This window comes from Elaeis guineensis, chromosome 12 (assembly GCF_000442705.2).
Source record: "Elaeis guineensis isolate ETL-2024a chromosome 12, EG11, whole genome shotgun sequence".
Taxonomy (NCBI): domain Eukaryota; kingdom Viridiplantae; phylum Streptophyta; class Magnoliopsida; order Arecales; family Arecaceae; genus Elaeis; species Elaeis guineensis.
In genome coordinates, this window is record NC_026004.2 from 89837248 (window position 1) to 89850432 (window position 13185).

The 13185-nt window shown below is 38.0% G+C and overlaps 1 protein-coding gene across 1 annotated transcript; it reads right to left on the bottom strand.

The window, feature by feature from the left end:
* Window positions 1–8105: 8105 nt before the first annotated feature.
* Window positions 8106–12472, bottom strand: LOC105061332 (E3 ubiquitin-protein ligase SINAT2). Its single transcript, XM_010945345.4, has 4 exons — window positions 12246–12472; window positions 10632–11085; window positions 9187–9573; window positions 8106–8694 (listed from the first exon to the last, which is right to left on the bottom strand). Exons 2-4 carry the CDS (start codon window positions 10842–10844, stop codon window positions 8374–8376), a joined length of 921 nt encoding a protein of 306 aa, XP_010943647.1. The 5' UTR covers window positions 10845–11085; window positions 12246–12472; the 3' UTR covers window positions 8106–8373.
* Between the last annotated feature and the right edge of the window lie 713 nt (window positions 12473–13185).

The window sequence follows — 13185 nt, forward strand, 5'->3', positions numbered from 1 at the left end:
TTTGTAGAAAATATATCTGATCTAAAAGATTGACATATTGGAGGAGCTTTAGCTTTATGAGGCATCGATACTTCCTCTATCGAAACCATCCATATAGAAGGGATGCACGCTCCTTCGATGGCACAGTTGAAAAATGTGAGGCACCTAGCCAGATGCCTGGGAGTGAGATGTTGAGAGAGTTGGATGGTCTCAGTATTAAATTTGAAAAAGATGATCCAATTGATGGTAAGAAGAGGAAGCATCGATCAAAGATAGATGACACACACTTTAATTAGAAGAAAAATATATATTCTTTAACTTGCCATATTAGGAGACAAATTTATTGCCCCACTGCTTAGATGTCATGCATAGTGAAAAGAACGTGTGCGAGCTCCTATTGATAATGATCTTGAACATCAAGGATAAGACTAAGGATGACTTGAATTTTTAATTTGACTTACAAAAATGGGGTATTAGAAAATCACTCCATCCGGAGCCGATAAGGGGAGAACAGTGGAGGCTCCCTCATGCATGCTATGTTTGAATGCCTCCGAATTGTCTATATTTCTTCGTGTGTTGGAGAACATAAACATCCCAGATGGGTACTCAAGCAACATATCAAAGCGTATGAATAATAAAGATGTGAGACTTGATGGATTGAAAACTCATGATTACTATGTGTTAATGTAGGAGTTGATCCCAATAGCTATTCACCATGTGTTGCCAAAAAATATGAGAATGGCTGTTATTTGTCTTTACAACTTTTATAGAGATATTTGTGCGAAGAGATTACTTAAGAAAGATATGAAAGAAATGAAAGCAAGAATAGTGACTATATTATGTGATCTGAAGAAGATATTTTCATGATTATTTTTCATAGTTATGATGCATCTCACCATGCACCTTGTGGGAGAGTTGCACTTAGAGGCCTAGTATTTTGTCAATAGATGTACCCCACCAAGAGGAATATTCAAACACTGAAATCTTACGTAAGGAATATGAATCATCCAGAGGGATCCATAACAGAAGGTTGTTTGGGTCAAGAGTGTATGAATTTTAGTACCATATACTTAAACAAGTTCGAGACACATCGTAATTGGCCAATAAGAAATCAGGATGATCAGTATGAGTCAATTGAGCCTGCATTTGAGTCCATTCCATAGTCAAGTGGACTTGCCACTTCATACCGCCTCACTGATTTGAGCCTTGAGGAACGGGACAAGACACACCACTACGTGTTGTTCAATTATGATGTTATTGAGCCATACATAAGGTGAGTCACTCAGTCTTATTTATTTCTCATTATTTAGAAAAAAATATTATATTATACCTAAATTTATTCCTTATGTAGCAAACACAAGGAGATCATAAGAATAAAATATGACGCTCTAAGTATGCAGGAGAGAGAGAAAATGCATAGTAAAGAATTTCTTGAGTGGTTCAAAGATCATGAAAACGAGTACATATTCCTACCTTGCACATCTTATTTGAACATGTTTACTAATTAGGTGTCATCTTCTTAGGTGTGAAGATTACCGTTCGATGATGTGAACCATGAAGTACGTGCTCTTTCAATGGGATCTAATCACACCTGTGTAAGTACAAAATGCTCATTATTAATGGCTACAGGTTTAATATTCATAGTCAAGCTATAAACATGGCAACACAAAATAGTGGCATGATATTGAGCGCCACCACTGGGTGTTATGCTAGCTCGAGGGATTCATGATCTCATATGGAGGATCTGACTATTATAAGATTGTGGAGAAGATAGTCATCTTGGACTATTATTCTAAAGAGAGGGTTGTGTTGATGAAATACGATTGGTTTGATATCTTGTCTCAGTCAGAGATGAAGACTGATGAGTATGATTTTACTCTCGTCAACATGCAATACCATTCTGCACTGAAGAACCGAATATACTTGCCTCCCAAGTTAGTCAAGTCTTCTACGTTAGTGATCTCTTGGAGCCTCAATGGGATATTGTTATAAAGATGGTGCCTAGGCATATCTTTGATGATACTGATATTGATATTGGACCATGTATATAAAGTGTTTCCCTAGGATAAAACTTATCTGATATTGTCGAGATCTCAGATGTATTTGTTAGGAGCGATGGTGATGTCCATATTGTAGATGCCAATAGACGATAAGTTCAACATTCTAGTATAAATGTTAGTGCTTATTTATTGATGCTCTACTAATGTTATTGTTCAACAACATGTTATATTTGTTAATATTCATTAATATTGCAGGTCACGATGGCACCGAAACGCCATCTAGCTTTCACTCCCATCCCTCGACGGGCTATGCGGAGCTCAGCATCTGAGCTGCTGCCGGTGCATATTCCATCCACCTTCGCATTGACTTCGATTTTGTAGGCACATACTCCTCCCATCGGCATATCTGAGCCTTCATCGGTAGCTACATCACCAGCTTATACATCTCCGACACATACTCCATCCACCGATGAGGCTCCACCGACATCCACATCACACGATCTCAGTGAGAGTAGATTTTTATTATGTCAAATATTTATTTATTTATTTATTATATAGTTATTGTACACTCTTATATATTCGTAATATATTTTCATTACAGATGCATCATCTAGTAGGATATTTTACGATCCCACACGCATGCGATATGTGTGAAACCACCAACATCAGGTCATGATGGAGTACGATCAGAAGGGGAGGCCAGTAGGGGAGACCGCATGGGAGATGTATTCTTTTTTTGATGTATTTGTGAGGCAGTCTGACATCATTCCCGTGCTGCCTGTAAACTAATGATTGATGGATGTCGGTGTCAAGAATCGGGTGTGGGAGGAGATTTCGATAAGTGTATCTTAAATATATGTATATATATATATATATATATATATATGCATGCAATATATTTATACTATGTTTGATTAGAATAATTTCATAACTGACTTCTAACAACTTTGTGCGGAGGAGGTATGACTTTTCAGATTATGAGAGGGCTCGAGATGCCTGACTACAGAAGATCGAGAAGTTGTATCAGAACTACAAGATCAAGCTCCATAAAGGGTGGCTAGAGCACCATAAGGATACAAAGGAGGAGCTTGTTCTTTGGATCCAGGATTGTCCCCCAAGTCAGTGGGAGGGGATAGTCAGACATTGGAGGAGCCAGGAGTTCTAGGATTAATTTGTAACTTGTAAATTTTTTATTACACTGATAATTGTATTTGATTTTAGCTAATATGATTTAAATACTTTTTAGGCTGCATCTCGTTATAACCAGGAGAATCGGAATGCTCAGGAGTACACACACTCTCAACCGTGAGTCTATGGCCAATCGTGTGCATAAAGTGGTAATGAATTCTGACCTTTTAGTTTATAAATTATTGAAATATTATTTTTGCATGTTTCTAATAAGCTGATTGATTGTTATAGCTGATGGGAGAGAAGGTGTTGCCCACTATAGCATCATCTTCTGATCGAGTCGTATGGACAAGAAGGGCAAGCTGATGAACGTCGCGATCGAAAAGATTTTTGTAAGTAATAACTGGAGTATGATTAGTATTATAGCATTTCTTATAAGATTTTATTTAAATTTATAATTACAGAGCAGTTAGATGTGCTTGCAAATAAGGATCCGGACACCTCTGGCCCCCATGACCATCTATCTCAGATTTTGAGACCTAAGCACTCTAAGAGGATTAGTTACAGGCTCGGACATATATCGATGAGCTACTGGTCTGAGGCGAGTGTCTTCTCACATGCTTTCAGGATCGTCAACTGGGAGCAGCTTGATAAGGCTTTAGTGCAGGCAACCAGGCTCAGGAGCGTGCATCTCAAGTAGAGAAGTACGCATCTCAGCTACAGAGCATCATGTCTGCTATGGTGACATAGCTGTTCACTCATCTTGGAGCTAATTTTTTGAGCATTCAGGATATGTTGGCTAGCATTTCAGCTCCAGCCCCTCCAACTCCTGCTACAGCCCCTTTCGCTCTTGCTACAACCCCTCCCGATCTTGCTTCAGCCCCTCCTGATGATGACGAGATGCTTAGAGAGAATGATTTTGATTTGCCTAATTTTTGATATATTTTATTTTTATTTGAGAAATATTGTAATACAATTTGAGTATTTAGGAAATATTATGCTTGTTATTAAGTTTTATGTGAAATTTTTTGTTCTAACAAGTTTTGATCTAAGTAATTATATATTGAACTACACCTATCAGATAAAAAAAGAGTAAAAAATAATATTTTTTTTTACTGGTCAACAGATTATGGCAGTGGTTGCACAACCACTGCCATAGCCATGCCAACCGTTGCCGTAGCTCTGTGCCAACCGCTGCCAAAATCTATGGCAGCGGTTGATAAATCACTATCGTACATCTATAGTAGTGGTTGTAAAACTGCTGCCGTAGTTTGAATTATGACAACGAAGTACTGAACGTGTCAACTGCGGAGCACTCTACTATCAAAGGTAGCTCACGAAGAGTATGGGTATAAGTGTCTCTCCGATCTGAGATCACCACGGTGACTTGCAAGCAACTCACTGTACTTTGATGTCAAACTAACTGAGTTTTTAATTCAGTGATGAAAGATTTCTAGGTGCAGTCAAGTACTTATCAAGTCGGTGCATGAGTCAAGATGGAATTGACCCCTCTGAATTAGTAGAAGTTAATGTATAAATATATTTCAATTTAACAAAATCTGGACCCAGGTAATCAATGTGATGGATTTGAAAAAGATTGAAATACAATGTAGATGACTTATCTAGGATTGACAGTTAAATCCTAGGTTGACTTCGAGCATTAAGATCAAAGGGATGAATTATACGATAACCATACATCAATAGGTTCTTGAATGTTGCTTCGTCTTCATTCAATCTATCCGAACGTCGGGTCACCATTGCTAGATGGTTACATCGATTGATTCAAAAAGTTATTTCTATACTACCGACTTAGATTTGAACCTATAGAATCACACTCAAAAAAAATTTCTGACTGATCATGTGGCTGATCAACGATTGAGAATCGTTCAAAAACTTAATCGTCAATTCGATTGATTGTTAACCTTATACAAAAATTATAATAAATTAATTTATCAAGTATTAATGAATTAATAGAGAATTAATTAGTAATTAGATTGATGATTTTAGATTCAATTAGGTTTGATCCGATTAGGTTATGAGATGACCTAATCGTTAAGGAAGAATTATCCCTGATTTGATCAGAAATTTGATTCAATCAATTTTTTATTTAATTAAAATTTAATTAAAAATTAATGAATCTAATTAGATTAGATTTTATATATTTTATTTGAGCTAAACCAGATATGATTTGATTTGTATTCAAATAAGAAAATTAAGGATCCTTATTGGAATAAGACTCTTCTCTCATGCGCCTCCCACTTTGATACCATATATTCTCACGCACAAATAATTTTTGCATGAAATTTTTTCATGCCAAAGAATCCTTTTCCTTCTCTATCTTACGTCCAAATTTGGATAGGATCAGATTTTAAATGGTATTGTTCAAATCTAATTTGAAATAGGATACCATATAGATAATGTTTGACATTATCTCTAAGACCTTGCCGCCAACTTATTTTTTTCTCCTTATATGTGTGACATTTTGAGGATATTTTTTATGAAAAATCAGTTGAAGAACTGATTTATTATGAAAAAATATGAAAAGAGGTGTCTCATATTTTTTTGATATATTTTGGTATGAATATTTGAGTAGGAGCAACAATACATCAAGAGTCTATGATCTCTAGGACTCTTCACCCCACCTCCTTACACATTGAAATAAAAAGAGTTTTATTTCATTTTTGTGTGTGTAAGAGACCTGAGAGAGAGGCCCTCATGTTGAGAGGGGTCTTGGGCATGGTTTCATGGCGTGAAAGAAAAGGAAAGTTCTTTTCTCTTGGGGTCTATGTAAAAATCAGGTTTCTAGGGTTTGGTCCTCAGGGTTTGGGAAGAGAAAAAAAATAAGAAAAAAATTATTCTTTTTTTCATCTTTCTTCTACCTCTTCATCTCTTCTAGAAGTCCATCTTCAATCTCTAGAAAAGTTCCAGATATTTGAAGAAGGGATTCAGATCAGCCAAGAAGAAGGTCTTCGCGTGAGCTAGTACTCTCGAGAAGATCGATCAGATTGGGGCTTTGAATGAATTTTTTATCGAGGCCGGATGCATGTGCAGTTGTGAGCAACCAGCAAGTATCTCCTTCATCATGTCTCTTAGTAATGACAATCATCGATCCGCATAAAAGTATCGAGTTCTGAACTCATATTAGAAGTAGATGTGATCTACTGCTCACATGTATGCATGCTGATTTTATCTTCAGTATTTTTCAGATTTTATATACAACATATCATGTCATAAATCCTAAAGTAGGTTGATTTGATGATTAGATCATATGCATGTTAGATTAATTTGATTAATCTAATTATTTTTTACTATAATTTATTCAAAAAAAATTTGAAATATATGCATGAAATCGTCTACGTTCACCAACTTGAAAGAGTGAATGACAAAGTGACCACTTCTGCTGTTGCCGGCTACTGACAAAGTGACCAATGAAGTTCCGATACAGTTCTTTGAAAGAGTGAATGCAAGCCGACTTCTAGCTCGAATACCACTATCGAGCGGCCCTCTTGAGAGTAGTGGAGAAGGCTCGATAGAAGATGACATCTATCGCTCCCTGAAGGAGCATCGCCATCTTTAAGGTCTCCAAATGATCGACAGGGTCGGCAATCCCATTGTAGATCTTAATTTAGGGCACCTTGGAGTGCCGAGAGAGTGGCTCCTGTATTATCTCCGGTGCGAAGGGCAGCTTACTATTGAACCCTTCATAGGGCTATGCCAAGGAATTATTATTGAGAGCATTATCAATCTTCTTGTCGAACGTCTGAAACCACTTTTCGATGGCCAGATCCCGGACGGTGTAGGCCTCAGAGTGCTGAGGAGAACGACGACCAAGGATTGAATCATGTCCTGATCGCAGACTGAGAGATCGCCGCTTTACTAGTTTCCAGATCCAAAGGCGGCTTTGGTGGATTTGCCTCCTCTCTAGGCTCTGAGGAAGCACCTGTAGTTGCTTTGATTATGGCGGTTAGAAAACCAGATTTGGTAGGGGCGCCATCGCAGGAGGTGCAGATGGCATCGCCGAGAGTACTGGTTGCACCGCTAGAGGAGGTGTAGGAGCAGCTTGAGTAGGCTACGGCCCGTCAGTGGAAATGCAAGGATAGTCTGGACCGCTTGAACAGCGGCCCTCAAATTCTGGACCTACTAGAAGAGTAGATTGAACTGGTCTGCCGTGACTAGGACCGACTAGGTTAGTGGATGAGTCTTCGTCGCCGGTTGCCGTGACTAGGACCGACTAGGTTAGTGGATGAGTCTTCGTCGCCGGTGGCTGTGCCTGGCTGTCAACCAGACTCCCCGCCTGACGAGAGGCGACGGTGTTGGACAGACAAGATGAAACTCGCTTTGGTGGCATAATGTAAAGATTATGCCCTTTCTCTATCTATTATTGCTCGTTTTTATTGAGGTCGAAAGATGGACGACTGGGCCTTCGTGGTGGTACTGAAGTGATCTGCAAAATAAATCCAAACCGAAAGTTTTCGCTCCAACGAGGACCTTCCGACGCTCAAGTTAAATTTCAGAGAGCAAAGGGAGCAACAACGGATTCTTTGAATGGGATTGCTTACCTGAACCCTCGAGGCTTTAGTTATTTATAAAGGATGTGATTGAATAACCGTGGAAACGTGTGGTTTCAAAGTTATCAGATTGTTAGACATGTTGTTACATACTGTTATGAACGAGATATTCTAGCCCTTATCTATTCCTGCCAACTTATCTGCTCCTGCAAAATCATGAAGAGTTGGTTACGTCCGAACTTATCCACAAGATGGACAGCTGCTGCACACGCAAAAAAATTGACTGGCCAAGGCAACAGAAAGAGCTCACGTACCTGATAGACCGCACAACTGACTGGATAAAAATGAATCTACTCCACATATCTTAACTCGATGTTTGAATCGGCAACAACAAAAATAGCTTAGTGATCTGAGGTATCAATGGTAGCACAATAGATCCGAGATATCCACGATACTACCGTAACAACACCTCATGACACTTGGACACAAATGATCAGTCAACTAATATTTATCATGTGCTTCCTCTGATCTTGAATCACACAGAAGTGAACATATACAAAAACAGAGTTTGACTTGTCCATTTGCTAAGGTATAAAATTCAAATATTAAAGCATAAAGACTTGACATGATTTATGACATGCATTTGCTAAGGTACAAAATGCAATGTTAAAGCAAAAAGACTCGACATAATTTATCAGCTAATCATAGACTTATTGTCGCACTCGGTTGAACAACAGAAGCGTGGAAGGCAGTTCAAATCATTGCTCTTTCCAAATTCGACCAGTCACCCGCAGCTTCAGCTCCTGCCGGCTTCCACCTGAGAAGAAGAGGGCCATGTTTCGGTGGATGATCAACCCATCGTAGCTATCTCGAACCTTCCTGTGGCTGTCCCTGATGCTCCTAGGCACTCCCTGCCATGTCAGTTTCCGCCCGTTGCCGCCCACTTCCAGGCTGTAAGTGTAGTTCTTTGCCTCGCTGTCTTCACCCATAAATCTTAAGAACGCCATGTAAACTGGAGCCATTCCCAGGAGGAAGGCTTCAAAGTGCAGACAGAAGTACTGTCCAAAACAACTGAAAACCTGCAGGATATTTTGCAAGATCAAAACAGAAATGATATACATGGTCCCAAGTGGGATGATTTCTAAGGATGGTCAGAATCACACCAAATGCATGCTATTTTACTTCACATAAGTCAATTTTTAGTACTACATCTACCCATAAACTTGACTAGAATATATTAGGATTGCAAGGGATAACTAATATTTACATGAGAGAAACAATTCGCTTTTAAAGTTAACTATAAAGTTAGAACTGCTATACATAACTACAATTGGACTCTAAAATTAAATCTGCTATCCATAACTATAACTTGCGCTGGGCCATTAATCTCAAACATGTTCAGTGTGATAAGCATGTGGAAGTAAATGTTGTTTGAGAAGTAAATAGAAGAAAAATATTGCATCAAAGACTAACTATTCTATCTCATCATCAAAACCAAAAAAAAAAAAACTTTTAAAGAATACAGAGTCAATAATAAAAACTACTAATAATAAAGTGAGTAAAGGGCTTACAGTGAGCATCCATGTTGCATTTTCAACATCATGGGGGTTGGATTTCACATAACGGTGGTTGAATGTGCACCCATCATGCATATCCACCTTATGATCATTTTTCAGGTGGGCCACAAGCATTGGAATGTCACCTGTGAACAGGCATTCAGAACCTGCATAGGGGCAACTGTACGGCCTGAACCTGCATAGTTGCTCGTGTTTCAATTTAGTATAATATGGATGTATTTCAGAGCATCCCAGGTTCTGATATTTACAAGGAATCTCAAGTGACTCTGCCACCTTCTCAAGAGCTAAGCATCTGATATTACCCAGTTCTTGGCGACAAGTAGGGCAGTGATTATGTACTCTGAGCTTGCAACTTGAGCAGAGAGTGTGACCATTTGGGCACTGCAAAAGAAAATGGTGGAAGCATGTTCCTTATAAGTTCAATGCCTCCGATGCATGATGATTAAAATTGAAATTAGCTCTTTGAGTAGAAGCCAGGCCTATATTCTCAAGCATCCCAAAATTTGTCTATAAGTATGGCATTGCTGCTAATCACAATACAGGACAAACCAAGAAAAAAGGGTTATGTCAGTTAGGTACCCAGGGAAAAGAAACACACATGCACTCATGCATCCATGCATACCATTACGTGTATTCTATTTATAAATGTCAAAGTCTGCTACTGTCACTGCACCTCTTCCTCTAGTCTTCCTGCATCTGTCATTACTGCTCCTTCTCTTGTTGCATGCCTCCCCTTCTTGCTCCTATTACTGCTTAATGCTTAATTTGTTGACGCTACTTATCATCTGTCTTTGCTGATTTCTCTATTTTCTAACTTATTTGATTAAGTTTAATTACCAGACAACTGTTTAATTCAATTTGCCTCGGCACCTGTACCTGCCTAGGCACCACAACTGTACCTGTCTAGGCACCATATGGTCCGCTAGCCACCGACATCCGCAGTTAACCCTTAGAACATAGAGGTAGGCATATTTCACAAAATGATATACTTATGCACAATGCTTTTTCACTTGTGATATTTCTAAGATTGTTTGGTATTGAAAACAGTTAACTAATCTACAATACTAAACATGAAAAGGCAAAGTAGCAAACTCAGAGAGTATAACATGAGCAACGCAAGAGACTTATGTAACAAAGGAAAGGTGCTTGAGAGTGATTGTATGGTGTGGAAAAATAGGATCCTATTCAAAAAAGAAACTAAGTTTAAGGAAATAACAGTAAGTGGAAAAACATGAACATGTTTACAAGACTCTGCATGGCATGATATTGGCTATTCAACAAGCATAACTCATATCTGTTTACATGAAAAAGATAAAGTAACAAAGTGCGCAATGGAGAAGACAAACTTATCCTGGTGTTTTGTGCCTATTATTAGTAACATAAGCTCAGATACAGAGACAGGAGACACCATTCATGTAGAAGTGGAAGAAGTAAACCACCTGGTGTATGGGAGGGTACATAGAATTTGTACAAACTGGGCATTCAAGAAGCTCATGCACACTACTTGTAGAAGATATGCCTGCTTTAATACCAGAAGCAGTGGAAGACTTGGAAGGTAGGATACCATCAAGTTCAATGCTAGCATCGGCAAGTTCATCATCAGTGATCTGAAATTCAGGAAATTCCATGCAAATGCTACTTCCAGGAACCATAGAAATTTATTCTTTCAGCCAACTTTCTTCACAAAAAATAACAGATATTAAAGTTCAAAGTACAAGCTTCTTCCCAGGACTCCCCCTACACATCATATCCCTACTATGAGTTGCTACTGTCCCATGAGGTCTTGAATAAATCTTAATTATTTCGGTATTAAGGCAGACAAAATAGCAGCTTCTGAGCCTCATGTCACTCATCAAAGAAATTTACACTTGGAGGAACCTCACCAGAGACAACCTGCAAATTGCCAGAGATTGGTTTTAGTATTAGATAGTTTTTACAAATCTATCTATTTTTACTGCTCAAAATGCACTTTCCATTTTTCAATATTCATATTGCTCCAAAAATCATGAAGGTCAAGCACAAACTCTGCATGTTAAAAAGCACACCTACTGATACAGATAGTTATTATAGCGCTCGGTTGAAAAAGACCAACTACCACTAATAAACCTTTCCCATAAAAACTCAGCAATAAGAAAAGCAATAATTGGGAAGAGAAAATTCTAAGATCAGATGGTTAGAATTGTCTATTAAGTTATTGGTTTACCTTGATGCATTTAAACCATTTAAAGAGTCAACAACATGGAATCACAGATCCACACCAAGAAGAAGAGAAAAAAGAGAATTAGACATCATCTGATAGTACACCCCCAGAAAGACTAAGGTCAGCAAGCCAAACTTGAAAAGACTGGAGGTTTAAACCATCAGCCACATTTGCAACTGAATCCAATGATGTGAGAGAACAGATGACCACATGAAAAATGTCCAATAGAGAAACCAATTAAACGATCAAAGCTGCTTGAAATTTCAAGCTCGTATCCAAAAAATCCAACAAATATCCAACAGAAGCATCCAAACCAAGCTTGCAAACAATAGGCCACAAAACCAGCAGCAGAACATAATCTAATGTGATGCCTGTCAGCTACCAATGAGCTGAAGGGAAAAGCTGTTGAACAGTTCAAGCTAAAGCCTGCTAAAAAATAACTCGAAAATTAACCACTCAAATGCTTCATCACAGAAGTAAGACAACCATGTTTAATGATCGAACAAGAACAAGCTATTAGATTTCTTGCAATCCATCTGACAAGAATGAAGAGTACAAATCCAATCGCCAATTAGAACAAAATTCTAAACCAAGTTCCAAGCTTGACCTTTCAAACAGTGGAACACTAAATAGATGCTAGTTACTCACGAAAATTATCAAAAGCCAAGAAATAGAAAATTCTGAAAATAAGATAGACAAAAAAAACCCATGGAAAGAGATCCGATTCGATTATTACACTCTTCGCTTCCTAAAAGGAGAGTTCTCCTCATATCGTCCAAAATCCAACGGAGAAAAAAAACATACAAAAAGGGGAAAACAACAGCGAAGGTAAGAAGGGACAGAAAGATCGAACCTTTGCTTCGAAATCGAATCAGCCGACCTCGAATCGATCCACACCAACCAGAAGCCAAGGAAAATAGCACGGAATCTAAAGGAATCGCGGAGGAACCGGGTAGAGGACGCAAAGAAGGTCCCAGGGGAGACGGGAGGGTCGCCTGAAAATTTCTAGGGTTTGATCTGGAACCCAGTATTATATCTCCTCCGCGACGGACTCGGCTGTCCATTTGTAGCCTCGGGAACGGAAGGCGCAAAGGAGCTCCAATGGATTCTATTCAATTTTTTATTTCATTTTTAACTTTTTTTAAGAAAAAATAATCTCTTTAGAAAAAGAATTGGACCACGGGGTGTTGGCATCGGACACTTGGCAAAATTCAACTGCCAGTCCGCCATGAAGGTCCCCTCTTTCCCCGTTTTTTCACAGAAAGAAAAAATAGGTATTATTTTTTCATTTTATTTTCATGAGTTTTTCTTGGTACATTATTTATGATAAAGAATTAGATATCCGATCAAAATTAGATATTATTTTGTATTTTTTTGATAGAATATTTTGTATGCTTTTGGCGTGAGAGAGTGAGCCGAGATATCTCACGTTCGCCAACGATCCCTTGGATGGAATGTATGCACAAACACACGGGACATTTCATACATGATATTAATATTATCACACAACAAATTAAATAATTAGATCGGATACATAATGATCGTATATTTTATAAAATAAAATTTTAAAAATATATAATATCTATAAAATCCTTACAATTTTAACATGTCATAAAAATTATCAAATATTAAATTTTATATAATTTATAAATCTAAGTTGAATCAAAATTTCACCTTTAGCTGGGTATAAGCATTTTATAACTTTGAAAAGAAAAGAAGAGGAAAAGGGATGATGAGTTTTATAGTCCAGCAAGTATCTCCACGCACTCACATCAATATAATAATATAATTAA